Genomic DNA, 22,389 nt, shown 5'->3' with positions numbered 1-22,389 from the left:
CACCCCACCCTATCCTAACCCAGTCACCTGATGTATGCCAATAGAAGTGAAGAAGAAAACAAACAAACAAGACAAACATTCAACAGGTACTGGTAGAGACGAGCAGGCAGACAGGACAACATGATAATAACAGACTGGACAGGCAGACAGGACAACATAACAATAACAGACTGGACAGGCAGACAGGACAACATGATAATAACAGACTGGACAGGCAGACAGGACAACATGATAATAACAGACTGGACAGGCAGACAGGACAACATGATAATAACAGACTGGACAGGCAGACAGGACAACATGATAATAACAGACTGGACAGGCAGACAGGACAACATAACAATAACAGACTGGACAGGCAGACAGGACAACATGATAATAACAGACTGGACAGGCAGACAGGACAACATGATAATAACAGACTGGACAGGCAGACAGGACAACATGATAATAACAGACTGGACAGGCAGACAGGACAACATGATAATAACAGACTGGACAGGCAGAAAGGACAACATGATAATAACAGACCGGACATGCAGACAAGACAATCTAATAATAACAGACTGGACAGGCAGACAAGACAACATAACAATAACAGACTGGACAGGCACACAGGACAACATAATATCAGACTGGACAGGCAGACAGGGCAGCATAATAATTACAGACTTGATAGACAGACAGGACAACATAATAATAACAGACTGGACAGGTAGACTGGACAGCATAATAATAACAGACTAGACAGGCAGACAGGACAACTTAATAATACAGACTGAACAGTTGTGAAAGGAAAGTGACCAAATATATGGTCAAGTGTATTAAAGTTAATTTGGGAGGAAGATTGTTGTTGGGGGTGGGTCGTGTTCGGTTTCATCAACAGTTTATCAACATAATTAGTATATAGTTCAGAATGACATTTTAAAAACTAGAGAGAAAAGGAAGAAGAAAAATGAAAAGGACTATCAGTACTTTGGGTGTCGTTAGTGAGGGTTGGGACTCCAAAACCATCGGAGCAGTGTCATAGTTTGAAGTGAGCACTATAGGTCTGCTGGTGTTATAAATGTTATGAATGGGTGTGATGTAATTCACTTATAGATAAGTGACCGACGGCTAATGAAAAGGTATTACTGTTATACAGTACCTTACATTCAGTTGCCATGTAATGTACTAATTGTAATTGTGTAATTACAGCCAATCTCAAATCATGATGACCTGCTGTCATCTCCTGATCCTCCATATCATAACTACTGACTTCAGCTTTGATCTGGACTTTGGACAGGGATGTTATTAATGTCTTACTTGTGACTGTAGGGTTGTAGGTTGCATCTTTGAGTACTGCTGTATCAGAGCTGGGTGTATCTGTGATGTCCGTATCAGGTGCAGCAGAGGGATCAGTGGGGTCATCTCCTTGAACTCCATCTGAGAGAGAGAAACAAAAATGAATCAATACAGTAGACCTGATACTGTCCCACTGTTCAGAGCTTAATGCAACCTTACCTCGCATCCTTAGTGCAACCTTACCTTGCAACGTTAGTGCAAGGCCTTTATGTCCTGTAATGATTGTAAAGCATGTCAAACAACCAATGAAACGGACAATGCAAGACTGGTTTTGCTTCACATAGGCTAGTGACAGAATTGTACTAACCCTTCCACTGTAGGGAGCGCTCAAACTTTATTTAGTATTCCTCCCCTTTCAGACCGTAGCTCTGCACTCTCTACAAACAATATTCTAAAAAGCGCCTATGGTAAATTACTGTTATAGCCCGGCTGTAGGTATGCAGAAGGCTAATCTGTGGGATGAGTTTTTGCGCATGGGTGGTGTGTTTGTGTAAATGTGGTTCGGGGGTGGAGGACAGGTTAACACTACCTGGCCCCTATGACCGACACCCTGTGCCCCAGCCACCCCCCACACCCTGACGATGAACCAATTCGGCCTGTTTTCTCAGTCACCCTAGATAATTAATGGCTGAAGTGTGTGGTACTGCCCACTCCACAGCCTGTGCAAATAAACCCCGCTCTCCAAAGTCACGACCCCTGAATCTACACCAATCCTCCGGGAAAGATCACATTTCTAAAGTCAGATCAGGTAGCCCTGCAGGTAGTGCAACGGAAGACTAGATGTTGATAAAGTCAAGTGAAACTGTAAGAACATTTTTATCCATGTGAGTTAATGGGGTCAATGGTATATATGTATTATGTTTTGATGTTGTTATTGGAGTCTACACTTGCTATTTTGGATCTTCACTTGCTATTGGGGCCAGAGTGGACATTTTCAAAGATAACTGGTTGGGCAGATGTGCTACAGTGTATGAGCTGGCATTCTAGAGCCCAGTATTCCCTGAGTCCAAACTCATTATCACCAAGGCTCCAGAATGCAGGCTAGGACTGGCCCTGCTACACAAGCGTTAATACCCCTCATCTGGGTTATCTAGTTACACTGACACAAAGACTGATGGGATCCTTTTCTCTAATACAGCTACAATGACTCATTGTCTCACTACTGTGTTTATCTCAGGGTGTACAAGTTGTCAAAGCAGGTTTACTGAGATATGGTGCAGTACATGAACATAACCACTATTTTCTGTGCACTGGCTGAAAGATGTAAACTCCTATGTCATGTAGTATTCAGATACTTATATGGTCACAACCCTAAAAGGTGCCAAAACAATGTTATGCAATCAATTTCCATGATATTTTGGAATGTTCTATCAACTGATACTCAAGAGTTGATATTCACGTAATAATAAGGAATTCCCCTCGACCACGCCCAGAAGTTGGGGAAAACAAACATTCTTTCCAATTAACCCCAAGTGGTAAAAACCCAACATCGTTTTTTGTTATACAGAAATCACAAAAGAGCCCTGAAAATGTTGATCATTTGAACGTGGAGTACAGGGCTTAACATGTCTCTCAAAGAGGCTAAAAAAAGATTTGGGCTTGGAAAGTTGATCATTTGCAGGAGTCACCCGACTCATGCAAATATCGGGTAATTGATCGGGTAATTGGTTAAGGGAGGAAGATTGGAGGGAAAGAGAGGGAAGGTTGAAAAGACTGAGGGAGGCAGAGGTTTGAATATGTTGAAGCTAGCAATAACAAGGGAGAGGGTATGTCCAGGTAGATTGGTGTCAAGTTGAAACAGAGTGAACCGGACGCCAGTTCGAGTTCTGGAGGTGAAGCGGAAGGGGTAGAAGGTGTTGTGAGGAGCTCGTTGCACGAGCCTTGCATTGATGGGCATGGTTATGATAAAGATACGTTTAATCCAGGAGTGACATTTTTGGAGAAAGTGGATCCTTGTCTTTTGGCGGATCCATTTGTGGTTTCAGGGTGGTTGAGAAAGAAGTTGGGTGCAGTTGAATCAGGGAAGGTAACCTGTACTGGACCTGTGATATTTGTTTGTGTTTCTTCTAACCAGAGGGAGCAGGCGCTCCGTGTCACACAACTTGGGTCAAGATCTGTTTCTTGCTTTGCTCATAGGAACAGGGCACCATTGAAAGGAGTGATTCATGGGGTAGCGTTAAGTGTGGAGGTGGAGCAATTGAAGTGTCTTGGTGTTTGTAATGCCCAACGTTTGGTGCGACGCAGACCTGATGGTGAGCGTGGTGAAACAGAGGAGTCACTGTCAATCTTTTTAAGTCAGTCCTTACCCAACAAGGTCATGTTAGGATATACAGTGGATTCGGAAAGTATTCAGAGCCCTTGACTTTTTCCAAATGTTGTTACGTTACAGCCTTATTGTAAAATGTATGAAATTAAATATTTTCCTCATCAATCTACACAGAATACCCTATGACAAAGTAAAAACAGGTTTAGAAACTGTTGCAAATTTATAAAATAATAAAAGCAGAAATACCTTAAGTATTACATAAGTATTCAGACACTTTGCTATGAGACTTGAAATTGAGCTCAGATGCATCCTGTTTCCATTGATTATCCTTGAGATGTTTCTACAACTTGTTTGGAGTCCACCTGTGGTAAATTCAATTGCTGCAACACCCATCCAACCAGACAGAGCTTGAGAGGATCTGCAGAGAAGAATGGGAGAAACTCCCTAAATACAGGTGTGCCAAGCTTTTAGCATTATACCTTAGACTCAGTACTGTCATCCCTGCCAAAGGTGCTTCAACAATGTACTAACTATAAGGTCTGAATACCTATATAAATGTGATGTTTGCTTTTTTATTTTATAAAACATTTCTAAAAATCTGTTTTTGCTTTGTTATTATAGGGTATTGTGTGTTAATTACAAAAAAAAAACGATATAATATTTTAGAATAAAGCTGTAACATAACAAAATGTGAAAAAAGTCGAGGGGTCTAAATGAGCACTGTAATGTTCAATCCACTCACTACTTGTAGCTGTATTTAACGTTCGTTTGTTGGTTTTGGCTAGCTTATATTGTTCCGGTCGGTAGCTAGCTAGCACTCACTCATGTGGCTGATAGCGCCGCCATGGAAAGGGACATGAGGGATGCCTTACAACATTACAATTTTCTAAGTAGTGAAAACTATTGGCAGAAGGCAATGTTGAAAAGTAATCTTTAGACATGTTGTACTTTTCTTAAAATGTAGTTGACTAAAATACACAGGTGAGAATTGCGTTCGAAAAAGATTACGTTTTTGCTGTGAACCAACGGTGTACCTAGGTAACAACAGGTTGTTTTCGCCGCAAATGCGTTCCATGAGAGGTTAGTTCCACTCCGCTAAAGCGTTGTGGAATACACCTTCCACGTTGTGCATTATTTCCCAGAGAACGCACCGCCCCTCATTGATTATACTTTTTTATACCACGGCTTTAAAATTAATGATTAATTATTTGCAGATAGAAATGTGACGACATTCACTGAAGTAGCTAGCAAGTTTATGATCTAGATAGCTACAGCAGTTGCCTTGGTAACCAAACAGACTTGCTTGCCAAAGTATTATCCTAGCTTGCTATTATGAAAATTGAATTCAACAATGACAATAATGTTTTCAATTCGACTTTTGCTTTCAAAAGCAGCTTAAAAATAGAACATGTAAGAATGAACTTCATAGCCATTGAATTACAATTAAGCAATTAGGGAAATATTGCATGCTTTAGAATGCCCTTCAAGCCAATCGGAAACGAGTATTCAACAACGCAATGGTATAATTAAGCAATAAGGCACTAGGGGTTGTGGTATATGGCCAATAAACCACGACTAAGGGCTGTTCTTATGCAAAACGCATCGCAGAGTGCCTGGACACAACCCTTAGCTGTAGTATATTGGTCATATACCACAAACCCTCAAGGTGCCTTATTGCTATTATAAACTGGTTACCAATGTAATTAGAGCAGTAAAAATAAATATTCTGTCATACCCATGGTATACGGTCTGATATTTTTTTATTTTTTTATTTCACCTTTATTTAACCAGGTAGGCAAGTCAAGAACAAGTTCTCATTTACAATTGCGACCTGGCCAAGATAAAGCAAAGCAGTTCGACACATACAACAACACAGAGTTACACATGGAGTAAAACACACATACCGTCAATAATACAGTAGAAATATAAGTCTATATACAATGTGAGCAAATTAGGTGAGATAAGGCAGGTAAAGACAAAAAAAAGGCCATGGTGGCAAAGTAAATACAATATAGCAAGTAAAACACAGGAATGGTAGATTTGTAGTGGAAGAAAGTGCAAAGTAGAAATAGAAATAATGGGGTGCAAAGGAGCTAAATAAATAAATACAGTAGGGGAAGAGGTAGTTGTTTGGGCTAAATTATAGATGGGCTATGTACAGGTGCAGTGATCTGTGAGCTGCTCTGACAGCTGGTGCTTAAAGCTAGTGAGGGAGATAAGTGTTTCCAGTTTCAGAGATTTTTGTAATTCGTTCCAGTCATTGGCAGCAGAGAACTGGAAGGAGAGACGGCCAAAGGAGGAATTGGCTTTGGGGGGTGACCAGAGAGCTATACCTGCTGGAACGTGTGCTACAGGTGGGTGCTGCTATGGTGACCAGTGAGCTGAGATAAGGGGGGACTTTACCTAGCAGGGTCTTGTAGATGACCTGGAGCCAGTGGGTTTGGCGACGAGTATGAAGCGAGGGCCAGCCAACGAGAGCGTACAGGTCGCAGTGGTGGGTAGTATATGGGGCTTTGGTGACAAAACGGATGGCACTGTGATAGACTGCATCCATTTTATTGAGTAGGGTGTTGGAGGAAATTTTGTAAATGACATCGCCGAAGTCGAGGATCGGTAGGATGGTCAGTTTTACGAGGGTATGTTTGGCAGCATGAGTGAAGGATGCTTTGTTGCGAAATAGGAAGCCAATTCTAGATTTAACTTTGGATTGGAGATGTTTGATGTGAGTCTGGAAGGAGAGCTTACAGTCTAACCAGACACCTAGGTATTTGTAGTTGTCCACATATTCTAAGTAAGAACCGTCCAGAGTAGTGATGCTGGATGGGCGGGCAGGTGCGGGCAGCGATCGGTTGAAGAGCATGCATTTAGTTTTACTTGTATTTAAGAGCAGTTGGAGGCCACGGAAGGAGAATTGTATGGCATTGAAGCTCGTCTGGAGGGTTGTTAACACAATGTCCAAAGAAGGGCCAGAAGTATACAGAATGGTGTCGTCTGCGTAGAGGTGGATCAGAGACTCACCAGCAGCAAGAGCGACATCATTGATGTATACAGAGAAAAGAGTTGGCCCAAGAATTGAACCCTGTGGCACCCCCATAGAGAATACCAGAGGCCCGGACAACAGGCCATCCGATTTGACACACTGAACTCTATCAGAGAAGTAGTTGGTGAACCAGGCGAGGCAATCATTTGAGAAACCAAGGCTATTGAGTCTGCCGATGAGGATGTGGTGATTGACAGAGTCGAAAGCCTTGGCCAGGTCAATGAATACGACAGCACAGTATTGTTTCTTATTGATGGCGGTTACGATATCGTTTAGGACCTTGAGCGTGGCTGAGGTGCACCCATGACCAGCTCTGAAGCCAGATTGCATAGCGGAGAAGGTGCGGTGGGATTCCAAATGGTCGGTAATCTATTTGTTGACTTGGCTTTTGAAGACCTTAGAAAGGCAGGGTAGGATAGATATAGGTCTGTAGCAGTTTGGGTCAAGTGTCCCCTCCTTTGAAGAGGGGGATGACAGCAGCTGCTTTCCAATCTTTTGGAATCTCAGACGACACGAAATAGAGGTTGAACAGGCTAGTAATAGGGGTTGCAACAATTTCGGCAGATCATTTTAGAAAGAAAGGGTCCAGATTGTCTAGCCCGGCTCATTTGTAGGGGTCCAGATTTTGCAGCTCTTTCAGAACATCAGCTGACTGGATTTGTGAGAAGGAGAAATGGGGAAGGCTTGGGTGAGTAGCTGTGGGGGGTGTAGTGCTGTTGACCGCGGTAGGGGTAGCCAGGTGGAAAGCATGGCCAGCCGTAGAAAAATGCTTATTGAAATTCTCAATTATAGTGGATTTATCGGTGGTGACAGAGTTTCCTATCCTAATTGCAGTGGGCAGCTGGGAGAAGGTGTTCTTATTCTCCATGGACTTTACAGTGTCCCAGACCTTTTTTGTGTTTGTGTTGCAGGAAGCAAATTTCTGCTTGAAAAAGCTAGCCTTGGCTTTTCTAACGGCCTGTGTATATTGGTTTCTAACTTCCCTGAAAAGTTGCATATCACGGGGGCTGTTCGATGCTAATGCAGAACGCCATGGGATGTTTTTGTGTTGGTTAAGGGCAGTCAGGTCTGGAGAGAACCAAGGGCTATATCTGTTCCTGGTTCTACATTTCTTGAATGGGGGATGCTTATTTAAGATGGTGAGGAAGGCATTGAAAAAAAATAACCAGGCATCATCTACTGATGGGATGAGGTCAATATCCTTCCAGGATCCTCGGGCCAGGTCGATTAGAAAGGCTTGCTCGCTGAAATGTTTCAGGGAGCGTTTGACAGTGATGAGTGGAGGTCATTTGACCGCTGACCCATTACGGATGCAGGCAATGAGGCAGTGATCGCTGAGATCTTGGTTGAAAACAGCAGAGGTGTATTTAGAGGGCAAGTTGGTTAGGATGATATCTATGAGGGTGCCCGTGTTTACGGCTTTGGGGTGGTACCTGGTAGGTTCATTGATAATTTGTGTGAGATTGAGGGCATCAAGCTTAGATTGTAGGATGGCTGGGGTGTTAAGCATGTCCCAGTTTAGGTCACCTAGCAGCACGAGCTCTGAAGATAGATGGGGGGCAATCAGTTCACATATGGTGTCCAGAGCACAGCTGGGGGCAGAGGGTAGTCTATAGCAGGCGGCAACGGTGAGAGACTTGTTTTTAGAGAGATGGATTTTTAAAAGTTCAAATTGTTTGAGTACAGACCTGGATAGTAGAACAGAACTCTGCAGGCTATCTCTGCAGTAGATTGCAACCCTGCCCCCTTTGGCCGTACTATCTTGTCTGAAAATGTTGTAGTTAGGGATGAAGATTTCAGAGTTTTTGGTGGACTTCCTAAGCCAGGATTCAGACACGGCTAGGACGTCCGGGTTGGCAGAGTGTGCTAAAGCAGTGAATAAAACAAACTTAGGGAGGAGGCTTCTAATGTTAACATGCATGAAACCAAGGCTATTACGGTTACAGAAATTATCAAAAGAGAGCGCCTGGGGAGTAGGAGTGGAGCTAGGTACTGCAGGGCCTGGATTCACCTCTACATCACCAGAGGAACAGAGGAGGGATATGATAAGGGTTCGGCTAAAAGCTATAAGAATTGGTCGTCTATGACGACCAGAATAGAGAGTAAAAGGAGCAGGTTTCTGGGGGCGATAAATTAGCTTCAAGGTATAATGTACAGACAAAGGTATGGTAGGATGTGAATACAGTGGAGGTAAACCTAGGCATTGAGTGATGATGAGAGAGATATTGTCTCTAGAAACATCATTGAAACCAGAAGATGTCATAGCATGTGTGGGTGGTGGAACTGAAAGGTTGGATAAGGTATAATGAGCAGGGCTAGAGGCTCTACAGTGAAATAAGCCAATAAACACTAACCAGAACAGCAATGGTCAAGGCATATTGACATTAAGGAGAGGCAAGCTTAGCTGAGTGATCATAAGGGTCCCGTGAGATTCAGACAGCTAGCCGGGCCATAGGTAGCAAGCTGGCAGAAGATGGAGGGAGGTCTGCTTTTAGCCACCTCGTGCGTTTCCGTCTGTAGATTAGTGGGGTTCCGTGTAGTAGGGGGGACCAGTCCCATTGGCAAAATAGTTATAGTTATAGTGGCCCAAGAAAATTGTCGGATAGAGCTATTCAGATAGCAGCCGATAAGACAGCTAACAATTAGCGGGCCGCAGATGGGCGTTCAGGTTACGTCGCGATGGAGGGGCCAGTTGGATAACACCCTCGGGCAGATAACGTCGGTAGTCCAGTCGTGAAGGCCCGATGGGGCTCAGCATTGGCAGTAAAACGGGTCCGGATAGGTGATTGTTGCCCAGGAGTGGCTGATGGAACTCTTCAGCTGGTTAGCTCCGGAATAATTGATGTTAGCTCCGGGACCGACGTTAGCCAATAGTCACTCGGGTAGCAGCTAGCTAGCTGCAAGATCCAGGTGTAAATGTCCAGAGCCTGCGGTAGAAATCCGGGGATATGGAGAGAAAATTGGTCCGGTATGCTCTGGTCTGAGTACAAAACTGGCGATAGCTGGCGATAGCTTTTCGAGCTAAGGGATAGCTGATGACCGCCAACCGTGGCTAGCTGAACTCCAACGTTAGCCAGTGAACTGGCCAACCTCTGGCTAACCTCTGGCTAGCTTCTGTTGTGGATTTCAGATTTGAGGTAAATAATACTTTTTTTTTTAAATTGGTGAGGCGTGTTGCAGGAGAGTGTTTTGAGGTTGAGTTTTTAGAAAAAATATATATAAAAAGGTATGCAAAGAAAATATGTAAATATATATATATATATATATATATATATATATATATATATATATATATATATATATATATATATACATATATATATATATATATATATACACATCGGACACGACAAGACGAAGGACAAAGACGTCTGACTGCTACGCCATCTTGGATTGGATATACCATGGCTGTCAGCCAATCAGCATTCAGGGCTCAAACCACCCAGTTTATAATATCTAAAACTGACTGGGACTATGCTGGATTGCCATGGTAATGTAGAATGTTCATTCAAATGATGTTAACTGATGTGGCTCATGCAATGGAATGTATTTTTTTGTAATGTCAGTTGACTCAACAAATCACAGCACAGATTAAAGGGTACACTGCTTTTACTTCCACTTTTACTTAAAATGGCTGCCAGCCCACCCATTATGCCATCATTGACTTGAATGGTGACGCCCTTTCTATTTATTCTATTTCTATGGTTTAAACACTGCCTGATGTGGAAACAAATGTGGTTTGTAAAGCCCTATAACTGGAACAATTATCTTCCCAACGCTACAGCAAAGTCACAACGCTCATGAGCACATCCACAACACATTATTTATCAAATCACCACAAACCATCCACACATTCTAGTGGATGTTAACTTCCTTTTTCTTCTATTGTGATGATGCATTTTAAATTTGAACATACTGCCAACCACAGATGAGAGGATGTTAGCCAACCTCTTTTTAAGGATTAACGCACAGCCAAAGTCTTTGTATGGATGTTAGCTAGCAAGCATTATTAACGAGTTTGAAGCGTTACCTCAATATTTCCAATGATTCATAGCTGCCAAGTGGCCACCATGATAGTGTGTCTCCAGAGCTGCACACTAAGTCCTGTAAAATGTGCTACACTTCCCTCCTGCAGTGCACTTTATCTAGACAGCAAGTGGCAGCACCAACCAAGGCATTGGACATTATGTAGAGCAAGTCATATATTTTAATTGGCTTAGCTGGGCATAGTTCCTCAACGTTTAAGTGTTATTAAAAGACCCTAGCTAACTCCCTTTGGCCCTGAGATGACACGTTTATTGATACAGTAATTGTGAATAAGAATGCACAGCTAAACTTCCAAGATCTAGCAATCAAACCGCCCTACCCCATCGCTCACCTCATATGTAGGCCTTCTCATGTTGATACCTTCTTACTAACACTCACATGTTCAAGATGTTAAAACTTATTTTCATGTCTGCAAGCATACTGTACTGTACACATGTCCTTGAATGCACTAACAAAATAACCCTGGAATGCACTAACAAAATACAAATGTATAGTCTTGCAATAAGATGCTTACAGAATGTCTCTTTTCTGATTGTTGGACCTCTCTCTCTGTACTCCAGCAGGTTATACAGTAGAGTGCTTCCTTGGCCAGTGATGATTGGAGTGGAAAAGCTGTTTATGGCGTGAGACTTTTTAGCTCTGAAGGTATAAATCATGCTATTAATGTGTTCCCCTGTTTACACACACATCCAACCTGGCCTACCTCTGCATAGCATCACCCCTAGCCTGGGCAGCATGACAGTGGTTTACACTTTATGTGATGCTTTACACCCACACACCCACACCCACACACACACACACACACACACACACACACACACACACACACACACACACACACACACACACAGTACACTACATACACTCACACACAGTACACTACATACACTCACACACACACAGAGCGAGAGAGCTGAGTGAGAAATCTCAACTACTTCCCCAGCCAAGCCAATCCCCTCTGTTATCCCTCACTACACTACCATGTCAGGCCACCACACCAGCCTGCTTTCAGCCCATACACACGCCCATACTCCACACAGTGGCTTCTTTCCTGCAGGAGTGTTTTGGGTGCTTTGGAGCATGGAGGCTGGGCACCAGTCAAATACAGCTCCTACCCTGTATAAGTCTTCACCAGCCAATGCTACTCTGGGTGTTTTAGCCTGTATCACAGTGTGGTGGGGAGGCACGGCCGCCGTAGACCACTAAATCATGGGCTGCAGTGTGGATGGGATGTGACGGGCCTGGTAGTGCGTGACAGCTGAAACGCTGCTTCTGTAGCCTGGCTGTCGTTGGACCCATCAACAGCACATGATACCATAGTAAGTAATAATGTTCTATGACCAAATGAGAGGACAACCCATAGAATGACATATAGAATCTATATAGAATAGTGATTTAACAGGATCTCTGTGGGACAGCCACAGACCTAACTGACACGCTACAGAGATGTGTTGGTCTGTGGGTAATTCTGTTGGGTTGATGTATGGAGAGGAGATGGTTGACTTCATGGTTATATTTTCTGAGGGGAGCTGGGTATTTTCCCTGGGTGAGGTCACTGACTTGACATACTATAGAAAGTCACACTGTACATATATCAAGTATCTACACATCCATAAATAAGTGCTATTCCTGGACGTATGTTATGTATTTCACGACTGTAAACAGTCATTTTTAAATCAAGAGTTCCAGGAAGGTCACAAGGAGTAAATATTCTTTATAAATCTCAGGTCATCCTAACGATGAGCTACCACTCTAGCTATGAATGCAATTACCTGAAAATGTAGGTACCTTCATAACCACATAGGCTTTTCTCCTCTAAAACACCCCTGTTGGAGCTGACACTGAATCTCCCCTGTTGGAGCTGACACTAACTCCCCTGTTGGAGCTGACGACACTGAATCTCCCCTGTTGGAGCTGACACTGTAACTCCCCCGTTGGAGCTGACGACACTGAATCTCCCCTGTTGGAGCTGACACTGTAACTCCCCTGTTGGAGCTGACACTGTAACTCCCCTGTTGGAGCTGACACTGTAACTCCCCTGTTGGAGCTGACACTGTAACTCCCCTGTTGGAGCTGACACTGTAACTCCCCTGTTGGAACTGACACTGTAACTCCCCTGTTGGAACTGACACTGTAACTCCCCTGTTGGAGCTGACACTGTAACTCCCCTGTTGGAGCTGACACTGTAACTCCCCCGTTGGAGCTGACACTGTAACTCCCCTGTTGGAGCTGACACCGTAACTCCCCTGTTGGAGCTGACACTGTAACTCCCCTGTTGGAGCTGACACTGTAACTCCCCCGTTGGAGCTGACACTGTAACTCCCCTGTTGGAGCTGACACTGTAACTCCCCTGTTGGAGCTGACACTGTAACTCCCCCGTTGGAGCTGACACTGTAACTCCCCTGTTGGAGCTGACACTGTAACTCCCCTGTTGGAGCTGACACTAACTCCCCTGTTGGAGCTGACACTGTAACTCCCCTGTTGGAGCTGACACTAACTCCCCTGTTGGAGCTGACACTGTAACTCCCCCGTTGGAACTGACACTGTAACTCCCCCGTTGGAGCTGACACTGTAACTCCCCTGTTGGAGCTGACACTGTAACTCCCCTGTTGGAGCTGACACTGTAACTCCCCTGTTGGAGCTGACACTGTAACTCCCCTGTTGGAGCTGACACTGTAACTCCCCTGTTGGAGCTGACACTAACTCCCCTGTTGGAGCTGACACTGTAACTCCCCTGTTGGAGCTGACACTGTAACTCCCCTGTTGGAGCTGACACTGTAACTCCCCTGTTGGAGCTGACACTGTAACTCCCCTGTTGGAGCTGACACTGTAACTCCCCTGTTGGAGCTGACACTGTAACTCCCCTGTTGGAGCTGACACTGTAACTCCCCTGTTGGAGCTGACACTGTAACTCCCCTGTTGGAGCTGACACTGTAACTCCCCTGTTGGAGCTGACACCGTAACTCCCCTGTTGGAGCTGACACTGTAACTCCCCTGTTGGAGCTGACACTGTAACTCCCCCGTTGGAGCTGACACTGTAACTCCCCTGTTGGAGCTGACACTGTAACTCCCCCGTTGGAGCTGACACTGTAACTCCCCTGTTGGAGCTGACACTGTAACTCCCCTGTTGGAGCTGACACTGTAACTCCCCTGTTGGAGCTGACACTGTAACTCCCCTGTTGGAGCTGACACCGTAACTCCCCTGTTGGAGCTGACACCGTAACTCCCCTGTTGGAGCTGACACTGTAACTCCCCTGTTGGAGCTGACACGACACTGTGGTGAGAGCAGTTTTCTGTATTGGCCATGTTGCCATAGGAAACCAACCATGGAGGAGTGAGGGAATGGAGGGAGAGAGATTATAAGCAGGAGGTGGGAGGGGAAGTGTCTCTTATCATTCATTTACATGTGTTAATGTTTGAATGAAAGCCAGATCCCACAGTTGGTTTTGCTTCCCAACCAGCCAGGCAACCTCCCTTTGGTCCCTCTAGCTCATCAGAGAGAGAGGGGCCCTTGTCTAACCCACACACACTGAGCGAGCCAGGAGGATTGTGTCTGGACTGGAGAGAGTTATACACATTAATCTATTAGCCCATTATTGTTGATGGCTGCTCTTTTCACGTTTCATTTCATTACACATATGCACAGCAGTACACCAAGTTGGTCTCAGAACATTTTATGTTATTCTGTATGTAAATCCGTGACATTCCATTTAGTATGATGTTACATTTCGTATGGTACTGAAAGTATTAATTTGTGGATGTTCATAACCCATTTCATATGATATGTTACAAATTATAATTCTTACTATTATGAATTTGCAAAACGTACAATATGTTACGAATTTGCAAAACGTACTATAAGTTACAAATTTGCAAAACATATGATATGTTACGAATTCTAGCTAGCTAACTTATGCTAGGATTTAGGGTTAGGGGTCAGGGTTAAGGTTAGGAGTTACGGAAGGGTTAGCTAAAAGGGTTAGGGGAAAGGTTATCTAACATGCTAAGTAGTTGCAAAGTAGCTAAAAAGTAATGAGTTGTTGAAAAGTTACTAATGACCTAAAATGCTTAAGTTGTCCGTGATGAGATTTAAACTTGCACCTTTGGGTTGCTAGACGTTTGCGTTATACGCCCACCATACCAAACGTAACATATCATACTAATTTGTATCCCGGATTTATGTTTACTATATTACGTCTAGTCTATGAGACCAGGCTGGGTACACAGACAAGTAAACTATTAGTGGAACTTCAACCAAAGAATCAGTAAATACAGGCAAGCCGTTCTCTTTTTACTTGATGAACTTGAGGACAGATTCTAACAGTGCAAGTTTAAGACTTTGGACGTGGTTCTGTGTTTGTGCAGAGTGTGCGTGCGTGTGTCCAGCTCCTTTCAGGACAGGGTCCAGGTCCGTCCTCTCCACAGCCCCATCCAGCCCTGTGGAGAGCGTTTCCTGGCCTCTCACTGATGTCATCATGGCACCAACGGAACAGATTGTCTCATTGTGCTCATGAGCAGCTCGGGTCTCCATAAAGAAATGCATAAAATGTGGTTGCCAGATTTGTATGGGTGCAGAAGGGAAAAATGGCCAGATGATAATTTGTTTGCTTCGCACTGCGTCAACACGTGGCAGAGTAGTGTAGTGAGGCTAGCTGTGGCGCAGGAACAGGGAAGCCAGTTACCTAAGTCCACTGGGAACACACACGCACACACACACACACACACACACACACACACACACACACACCACACACACACACACACACACACACACACACACACACACACACACACACACACACACACACACACACACACACACAGAGAGAGAGAGAGTAGACATGTGACAGGAACCAGGCCAGGTAATGACAGCTCAGCTCTGAGTAAAACCTCTGTGTGATCACAGCAGGACCAACGGAAACATAGAGACATCTTGAAAAGCTCACCTAATGGAAGAGGTCATGGAGAACAGTGGAACATGCAATTCATGCTCCAGTGCAGCACTAGAAAATGAACCAGTGTGTGTCTCCATATCCCCAGGAGGGTCTAAGGAGGATGTGACTTTTGCCATTTGGCTGCTGTAACCGATCTGGCTTAGGGGGCCAGAACTCAGCTGACTCCCCAGCCTAGCCCAACCAGGAGCAATGTTGTGTGGAAAGATCAACAAGCTGTGTGGCATCATGTTTACTCCGCACAACATCTTTCTGCTTTCAACAATGCCTTAATTACAGACCATTTAACCCTGATTTACTGGGCTTTTCTAGATGCTCACTCTTGGTATAAGAGAGTCTAAAATGTAAATATTGTGACGTTTTTGATAATTTATTGTGAAGACGTCTTTATTCTCACTTACTCGCTGTGTCCCTGTGTCCTCCTTTTTACTTCTGCACTTCCTTCTACAACCTTTTACCATTGTGATAGCCATCTCTGACACTTCCTATTTTCCCAGTGTAAGGGATGCAGGAGAACAGAGACTGAACCAAAACAAACATCTCTACACAGAATTAAAGGGGCAGACAAAGAGCAAGCAACGAAGGTCCTGTTGCATGACCTCTCTAACCTCTAATTAGGGCCTGGTTCTTCTCTGGGGAGGGCTGGAGATGTGGCCTGTAGCAGGGTTGGGTCCTAGGGGCCTCCAACAGGGTGGGGTCTAGCCCAGCTGATGTCAGTCTCCCTGGGGAACCATTGTCCGTCTCCCTGGCCCTGCCTAGTTTTAGGGAGATGATCAGGAGGTCCTTTGACGTCATGCAGCCACTCAGAGACAGACAGGCCTCAGGCTCAGCCTATAGCCTGGGCTCGCCTCCCCACCCAAGCCACAGAGACAGCACCTTGGCTGTTACCACCTGCCTGCTGCATCCCTCCCAGCCCCAGTCTCTAACTCTCCCACTTCCAGATGTCAGTAGTAGAACCCTGACTTCCCTGATTCTCCTTGGCTAGACTGTCACCTCAGACCCAGGCCAGGGTGGAATTCCTCCAGGCTTGCAGAGCCTCCAGAGAATGCCTGCGGCCAGAGGAATGTACAGGGAGGCTGGACAGGGATCCCATTCCTACTAGTCAGCAAGTCAACTGAGCCCCTCTGTACTGGGACACCTTCCATTAGGTGTCCATGTAGCTTATAGTCGAACAATGTGGGCACCCCGTTCTGTTCTGCCAGCCTGTAGCTACTAGACAGCCACACCAGCCTGCCCTGCATGAAGCACTGGCCAGAAAAAAAAGTTTCCCTGGTAACCAAATACAGCTTACAGTTTTTCCTCTCCTGTGACTAGACGGCCAGTCCAAACACCAAACCACAATCTGGAAAAAACCTGCATTGGAACAGTCACCGGGTCCCACTCTCTGTCTACATGAAAATAAGGTGATAACTATTTATGCTTCTGAAACCAGGATGGTCAGGATGGTTGTTTTTAAACAAAACACGAACAGGGTGACTTTTCTTTGAATTAGCGACAGACGTTGGAACATTGTCCTTGGACAGGAAATGGCTCTTACATCACTTGGCACACTGTGACCTCACTAAGCCTCAGAGCTGAGGAGACCGGGCCCATCAATAATACCCAGAACAGTCAGCAGGCCTCCCACAGAGACACACACAGCAGGTTCACCAATCACCACACAATGACACGGAGAGAGAGAGCCACCAGTCAAAAGCTAATGGTTCATAATGCCACAGGCATATTACAGTATACTGTAACTGCCACTCGATTTCCACCTCTGCTGGCTATACATCTCTACACTCTACACGGCTATTGAAATCCACTCGAGAGCAAAGAGAAGAAACGTGGATGAGGCTTTGTTGTGGGTTTGAAAAATGGTCTGAAACATGGCTCTGGTATTTCTTCAGCGCTAACAACGCTGTCATCTAAATTTGGACAGGCAGCCCCTCCGTAACATAAAACCTCAGTTTCCTAAATAGACCGTCCATCTCATTACTGAAGGATAGGCCAGGCCTCGTTCCTCAATACCAAGGCTGCGATCCAAAATGACATCCTATTCCCTACATACTGCATTGCTTTTTACCAAGGACTCCAGTCAAAGTAGCCTAGAACACTATATTGGGAATAGGGTGTCATTTGGGACGCAGCCCAAATACCAGCTGCTCTTACAGGCTTGTTCTTTGCCTCACAGCTCCCACTGTCAGAACCAAAGCTGCCTGGGCTGTTACTGTTGCTGAGTGCAGATGTTGCTGGATGGCTTCCAACAGCTTTTTGACATCAGAGTAGGGAGTGAAAGGGGAGAGGTTGTGTTAGAGTATATGTTAATGTATAGTTCCCCTCCAATGGCTAGCTTTATACAACGGTTTGGATTAAGGAGGGAAGAAGGAAAAGCAGAAAGATGGTGGGAACAGTAAAAGACACACTGCCTGGTTAAACTCCCTGATTTCCCCTCATAGAGGAGACCTTCCCAGACACCAGGGTCCTTGCTGTTGCCTCACTCTCTCTCCCTCAAACTGCCATGAGAACAGAAAGTCCCAGTGCCATCCAAAGCAGGAACAGGATGTAATGTTATGTTTTCAATTAGCCAGCAGCATAAAGAAGGGCCCCAACGACCAAAGCATTTCTAGCTGAACATTAATTACAAGGAGCAATTACTCTAGCAGTGAAAGGGCCTCAGCCAAGCCTCATTAAAATACCCTTTATTCCTCAGGCTAAATTGTACACACCACCATAAAGAGGCATGCCTCACTCTGCCTTCTGACAAGCATGTCTTGCCTTCGACGACGTATACTTGTCATATACTTACTGTTATTGTAAACCTGCTGTGGTCTTATATGCTGACAGTCTGTGACATTACCATGACCTGGGATCTTCCAAACATGAGCTAAGTAAGTTTGCGATAAGCTTTCATCACTGCCTGAGCTCATGTAACAAGCATTGGTGATGACGCACATACTCCATGTCGATCTTTTGAAATTTCCCCTCATTTCACGGTTGTTCATTAGTTTAACTCTGCATGACTTGAGTGTGGAAGACTGTTGTCTACAAGCTCCCAAGTGTTTCTGCTCCCTGTCCAAGGTTGCTGTGGTGTGTTGAAATCAAAGAGAACTAGGAGGAGAGGGTTGTTGCTCCTTGTTTGAATCCCAATGGCACCCTATTCCCTATATAGTCCACTACTTTTCACTAACTCCATATTGGCCATGGTCAAAAGTAGTGCACTATATAGGGTGTCATTTAGGACGCACCCTTGTTAAAGCCCCAAAAGCTATAAAACTGCACCAGGGTGCCAGGGGATCATGGAACATAAAGATTGCTAGAAACAGCATAATGAGGAGAGGATGATTTGAATGGTAACACACTGTCTGTAATTCATTAAGACTGTTTAGTTGGGTAAATATGGTTACTAGAGTCTGCAGTCTTTTGTATTTGTCTGGTTCATTGCCTTAGAAGGGTAATCATTCTGGGCAATTGTGATTGTTCTTATCCTTGGTTTTGTTGCCTTTTTTAATAAGTTTTCTTTGGAATAGGGTTGATAGAAGCCAAAGCCCAAATGAAGATGTTCTGTTGAACAGAACAGTTACTTGTGGAGTGTGTTGATGTAGTCCAGAGTGCGAGGCCATAGAATGGACAAAGGGGAGTGAGAAGTTTTCTTGTCAAACCCTGTAGCCAGATTGACACTGACAAACACAATGATTTCAACTTTATTTTTACAAAACCACTGAGGCAACTGCCATTTAACTGTAATCCAGCTGTAATGATTTGGTCTCATGGTCTTTGGACCGTGACTATAAGCCCACGTGGACAGGACACGCACCCAACACCCTGCTCCCTCTGACATAACACAGTCATCTGCCAGACTGTTACGTAAAAAGCCCCACACCCTCCTCTGGATGACGTGAGTCCACGTTAACCATCCTGACTTGGGACTGATGGAATGCTAGTCAATAGCTGAGAGCCATGAGAAAAAAAGAGGGCCAATATTCTGCACTTGTTTATGTTGGCCGGAAATGTTGTCTGTTAAAGAGAACGTTACGGAGTCAAACCATGGAGACATCAAGGGCACAATCTTATCATACAGGACCTCTCCCCATTGGTAATGGCATGCCTCTCTCCTTGAACTGAACACAGTCTGATGTCCATTCGCACAGAACCCATCTCACTCCCACTACTGGTATTCAGATGTCCAATCAACTAACACATGATGGAGCTATCTTGCCTCTTTGTGTTGGTCTTCACTGTGCCGAGCTGTGTGTCCATATTCATTGAGACTTTATGGTTCACACCACCATTAATGACTGTGCTGTGTCTTTTTTTGTTGTTGTTGTACCTGTTATTTAACTTATTTCTTTAAAATTCTCGGACATGTAAAGGATGTGGTGTGAGGAGAGACAAGGATTGTATTCCCCCAAATAATAGGAATGCACTTTCACCCAAGTTACTTTAGAGTAACTTCACTGTTTATTTCCATCCTTCTGGTTAGTCTGGCATAGTGTTCCCCCAGTTTACACTGTGCCAAAGAGCTTATGTTTTACTGTCCCAGTGCCCAGATGAGCCACTATGGAGTTCTGGAGAAGTCATCACGCAGACCGAACCAACACCAGTCCCACCAGTCTCATTTTCAAACCATAACATCACCAGGCAATTATCTATATTAACAGACTTAAGAGTGAGGTTTGGATCTGACTGCTGAAGCTTCCACTCACACCTTCCCAACATGAGGAAAAGAGAGGTACACGTATAAACAGAAATACCACCACACACACAGCATGACAGTTTCCACCACCTAAGGGGCGTCATCTTGTGAATGTCATTTTACTCCCTGCTGAGTCACTTTCCCATATCTCTCTGTCATGCACATCCATTCCTTCTTCCCACCCATCCTGCTGGCTATAGTATAAACAGGATGCAGCTCCACAGGAGAAGCAGGAAACAAACACAGGATGAACTTCCTTCTCCTATTAAACTTCTAGAAACACAGATGAAAAGCCCCCAAACACACTGCGAAGATCAAATTGAACTTCCAGAAGTATATTTCCCCAATTTAAAAAGATTTAATCTGAGTAAAAGCTGCCTGATGGACCTACATCTGAAATGAGCAGAGCATGTTTTAGAAGGAGTGGGCTCTCCATCCCTGCAAAGTGTATGCTTACACACACACACACACTCTTCTCAGGATGTAGTCCATCATTATTTTTAATGGCAACTTTCCCCTTTGTGTCGGCTAGCCACATCCACAACTTTTTACCAGCCCTAAACTCCTAAAAGCTCATAGTTGCCTCATGTCACACCATAATAACAAAAGTATAACAAAACTCACATGTGAAAAAGCCATATGTAATTTAAGATAATTGAAACTACATTATGGAACATTTTATTGGCATGTTCACCTCTCGGGGGAAAGTTGAAGTTAGGAATTCATGTTGCACAGCATGTTGCACATGCTCATACTCCCAGGGCTTGCTATACCTGGGTCATCTATACCTGGGTCAATCAGGCTTAGGTTTATTGAGGTACCATGCTTAGAGTTAGCTTACTAGAGTTATCCATAGTTGAAGATTGAGCACATAAGACACAGATAACTTCTGAGCCATGAGGTAGAGAGGTGTAAAGAGATGTACTACTCACTGTGTAGGAACAGAGCACAGAGAACCAGGGCTAGAGTCAACCCTCGCCAGGACCCATTCATTCTTCTCATGGACACAGCCATCCTCCAGTCCTTTGTGAGTGCAGCCGGTGTCTGAGTGTGTTTCCCTGTAGGAGTGTGTGAGAGAGAAAGAGAGAGCTAAGTAAGTGAGTGTTTGAGCGCTGGGGGAGTCTGTGTGTGTTTCCTGTGAATGCTCGCAGAGCGTGACAGACTGGCAGGATAAAGCGTGGCTTGTGTTCCGCTGGTTTTATATGGCCCCTCTCCTTTGCCCTCCCCCCCCCCCCCCTCTCTCTCGCCCTCTCTCTTCCCCTCTCTCGCACCCTCTCTCTCCCACTCCTTCCTTCTTTCTCCACACCCCTTTTCTCACTGGTTGGATTTAACCCCTCTTTGGTCCTCCTCGTTTGTGTGCGTAAGAAAGAGCGCGTGTAAGAACCCGAGTCAGTGAGGGAGCAGGGCATACTGTAGTAAGTTTGTGTGAGTGCAATGGTAATATAATGCTGGTGTGACTTGCATATCAAGCCATCTGTCTGTCTGAGGCATACATCATTAGTACACATTTGTTGAAAACGAAGTAAATTCACATCAGGCTTTACGATACCACAAGTGAACTAGCACCACAGCTGTATATTTGGAGTTGACCCCAACCATGACTCGCTGTCCCCCTGAGTACCTAATTGAGACATACCAGTCCCAGGCAGCCTGCTGGCTCTGGCTCGTCTGATAGGCTGAGAGAGGTTCTGCTTTGAAGATGCCCCTGGTAAACAAGAAGTGCTCCCCCTGCTCTCATCTGCCTACCTGCTTCATATTGTGCTGCACAGCTGAGAGGCCTGTAAAAGTGCATGGCGTCACGCACATTGCTGTGCTGTGCTGTGCCTGGGCTTTAGTGTGTCCCTGGACTGGTGAGTCAGAATTATACTGGGATGAGTCATCCACTGGACCCCCCCTCACACACACACACACACACACACACACACACACACACACACACACACACACACACACACACACACACACACACACACACACACACACACACACACACACACACACACACACACACACACACACACACACACACACATACCAGGTATTCTGCTCACACGCACAGACACAC

General features: G+C 44.8%; 1 protein-coding gene across 1 annotated transcript in view; it reads right to left on the bottom strand.

Annotated features, from left to right (window-relative positions):
* LOC106572541 (uncharacterized) overlaps window positions 1–21,523 on the bottom strand; it is a 42,505-nt gene extending 20,982 nt beyond the window's left edge. The window contains exons 1-2 of the mRNA XM_014146792.3: window positions 21,257–21,523; window positions 1,306–1,425 (exon numbers count right to left, since the gene is read on the bottom strand). Of these exons, the coding sequence (XP_014002267.2) occupies window positions 1,306–1,425; window positions 21,257–21,338 (202 nt within the window). The 5' untranslated portion in view covers window positions 21,339–21,523. The remainder of the gene's footprint in view (window positions 1–1,305; window positions 1,426–21,256) is intronic.
* Between the last annotated feature and the right edge of the window lie 866 nt (window positions 21,524–22,389).

The sequence above is a fragment of the Salmo salar genome, chromosome 15 (genome assembly GCF_965601325.2).
Source record: "Salmo salar chromosome 15, fSalSal1, whole genome shotgun sequence".
Classification (NCBI taxonomy): Eukaryota; Metazoa; Chordata; class Actinopteri; order Salmoniformes; family Salmonidae; genus Salmo; species Salmo salar.
This window is presented reverse-complemented; position numbering and strand designations above follow the sequence as displayed.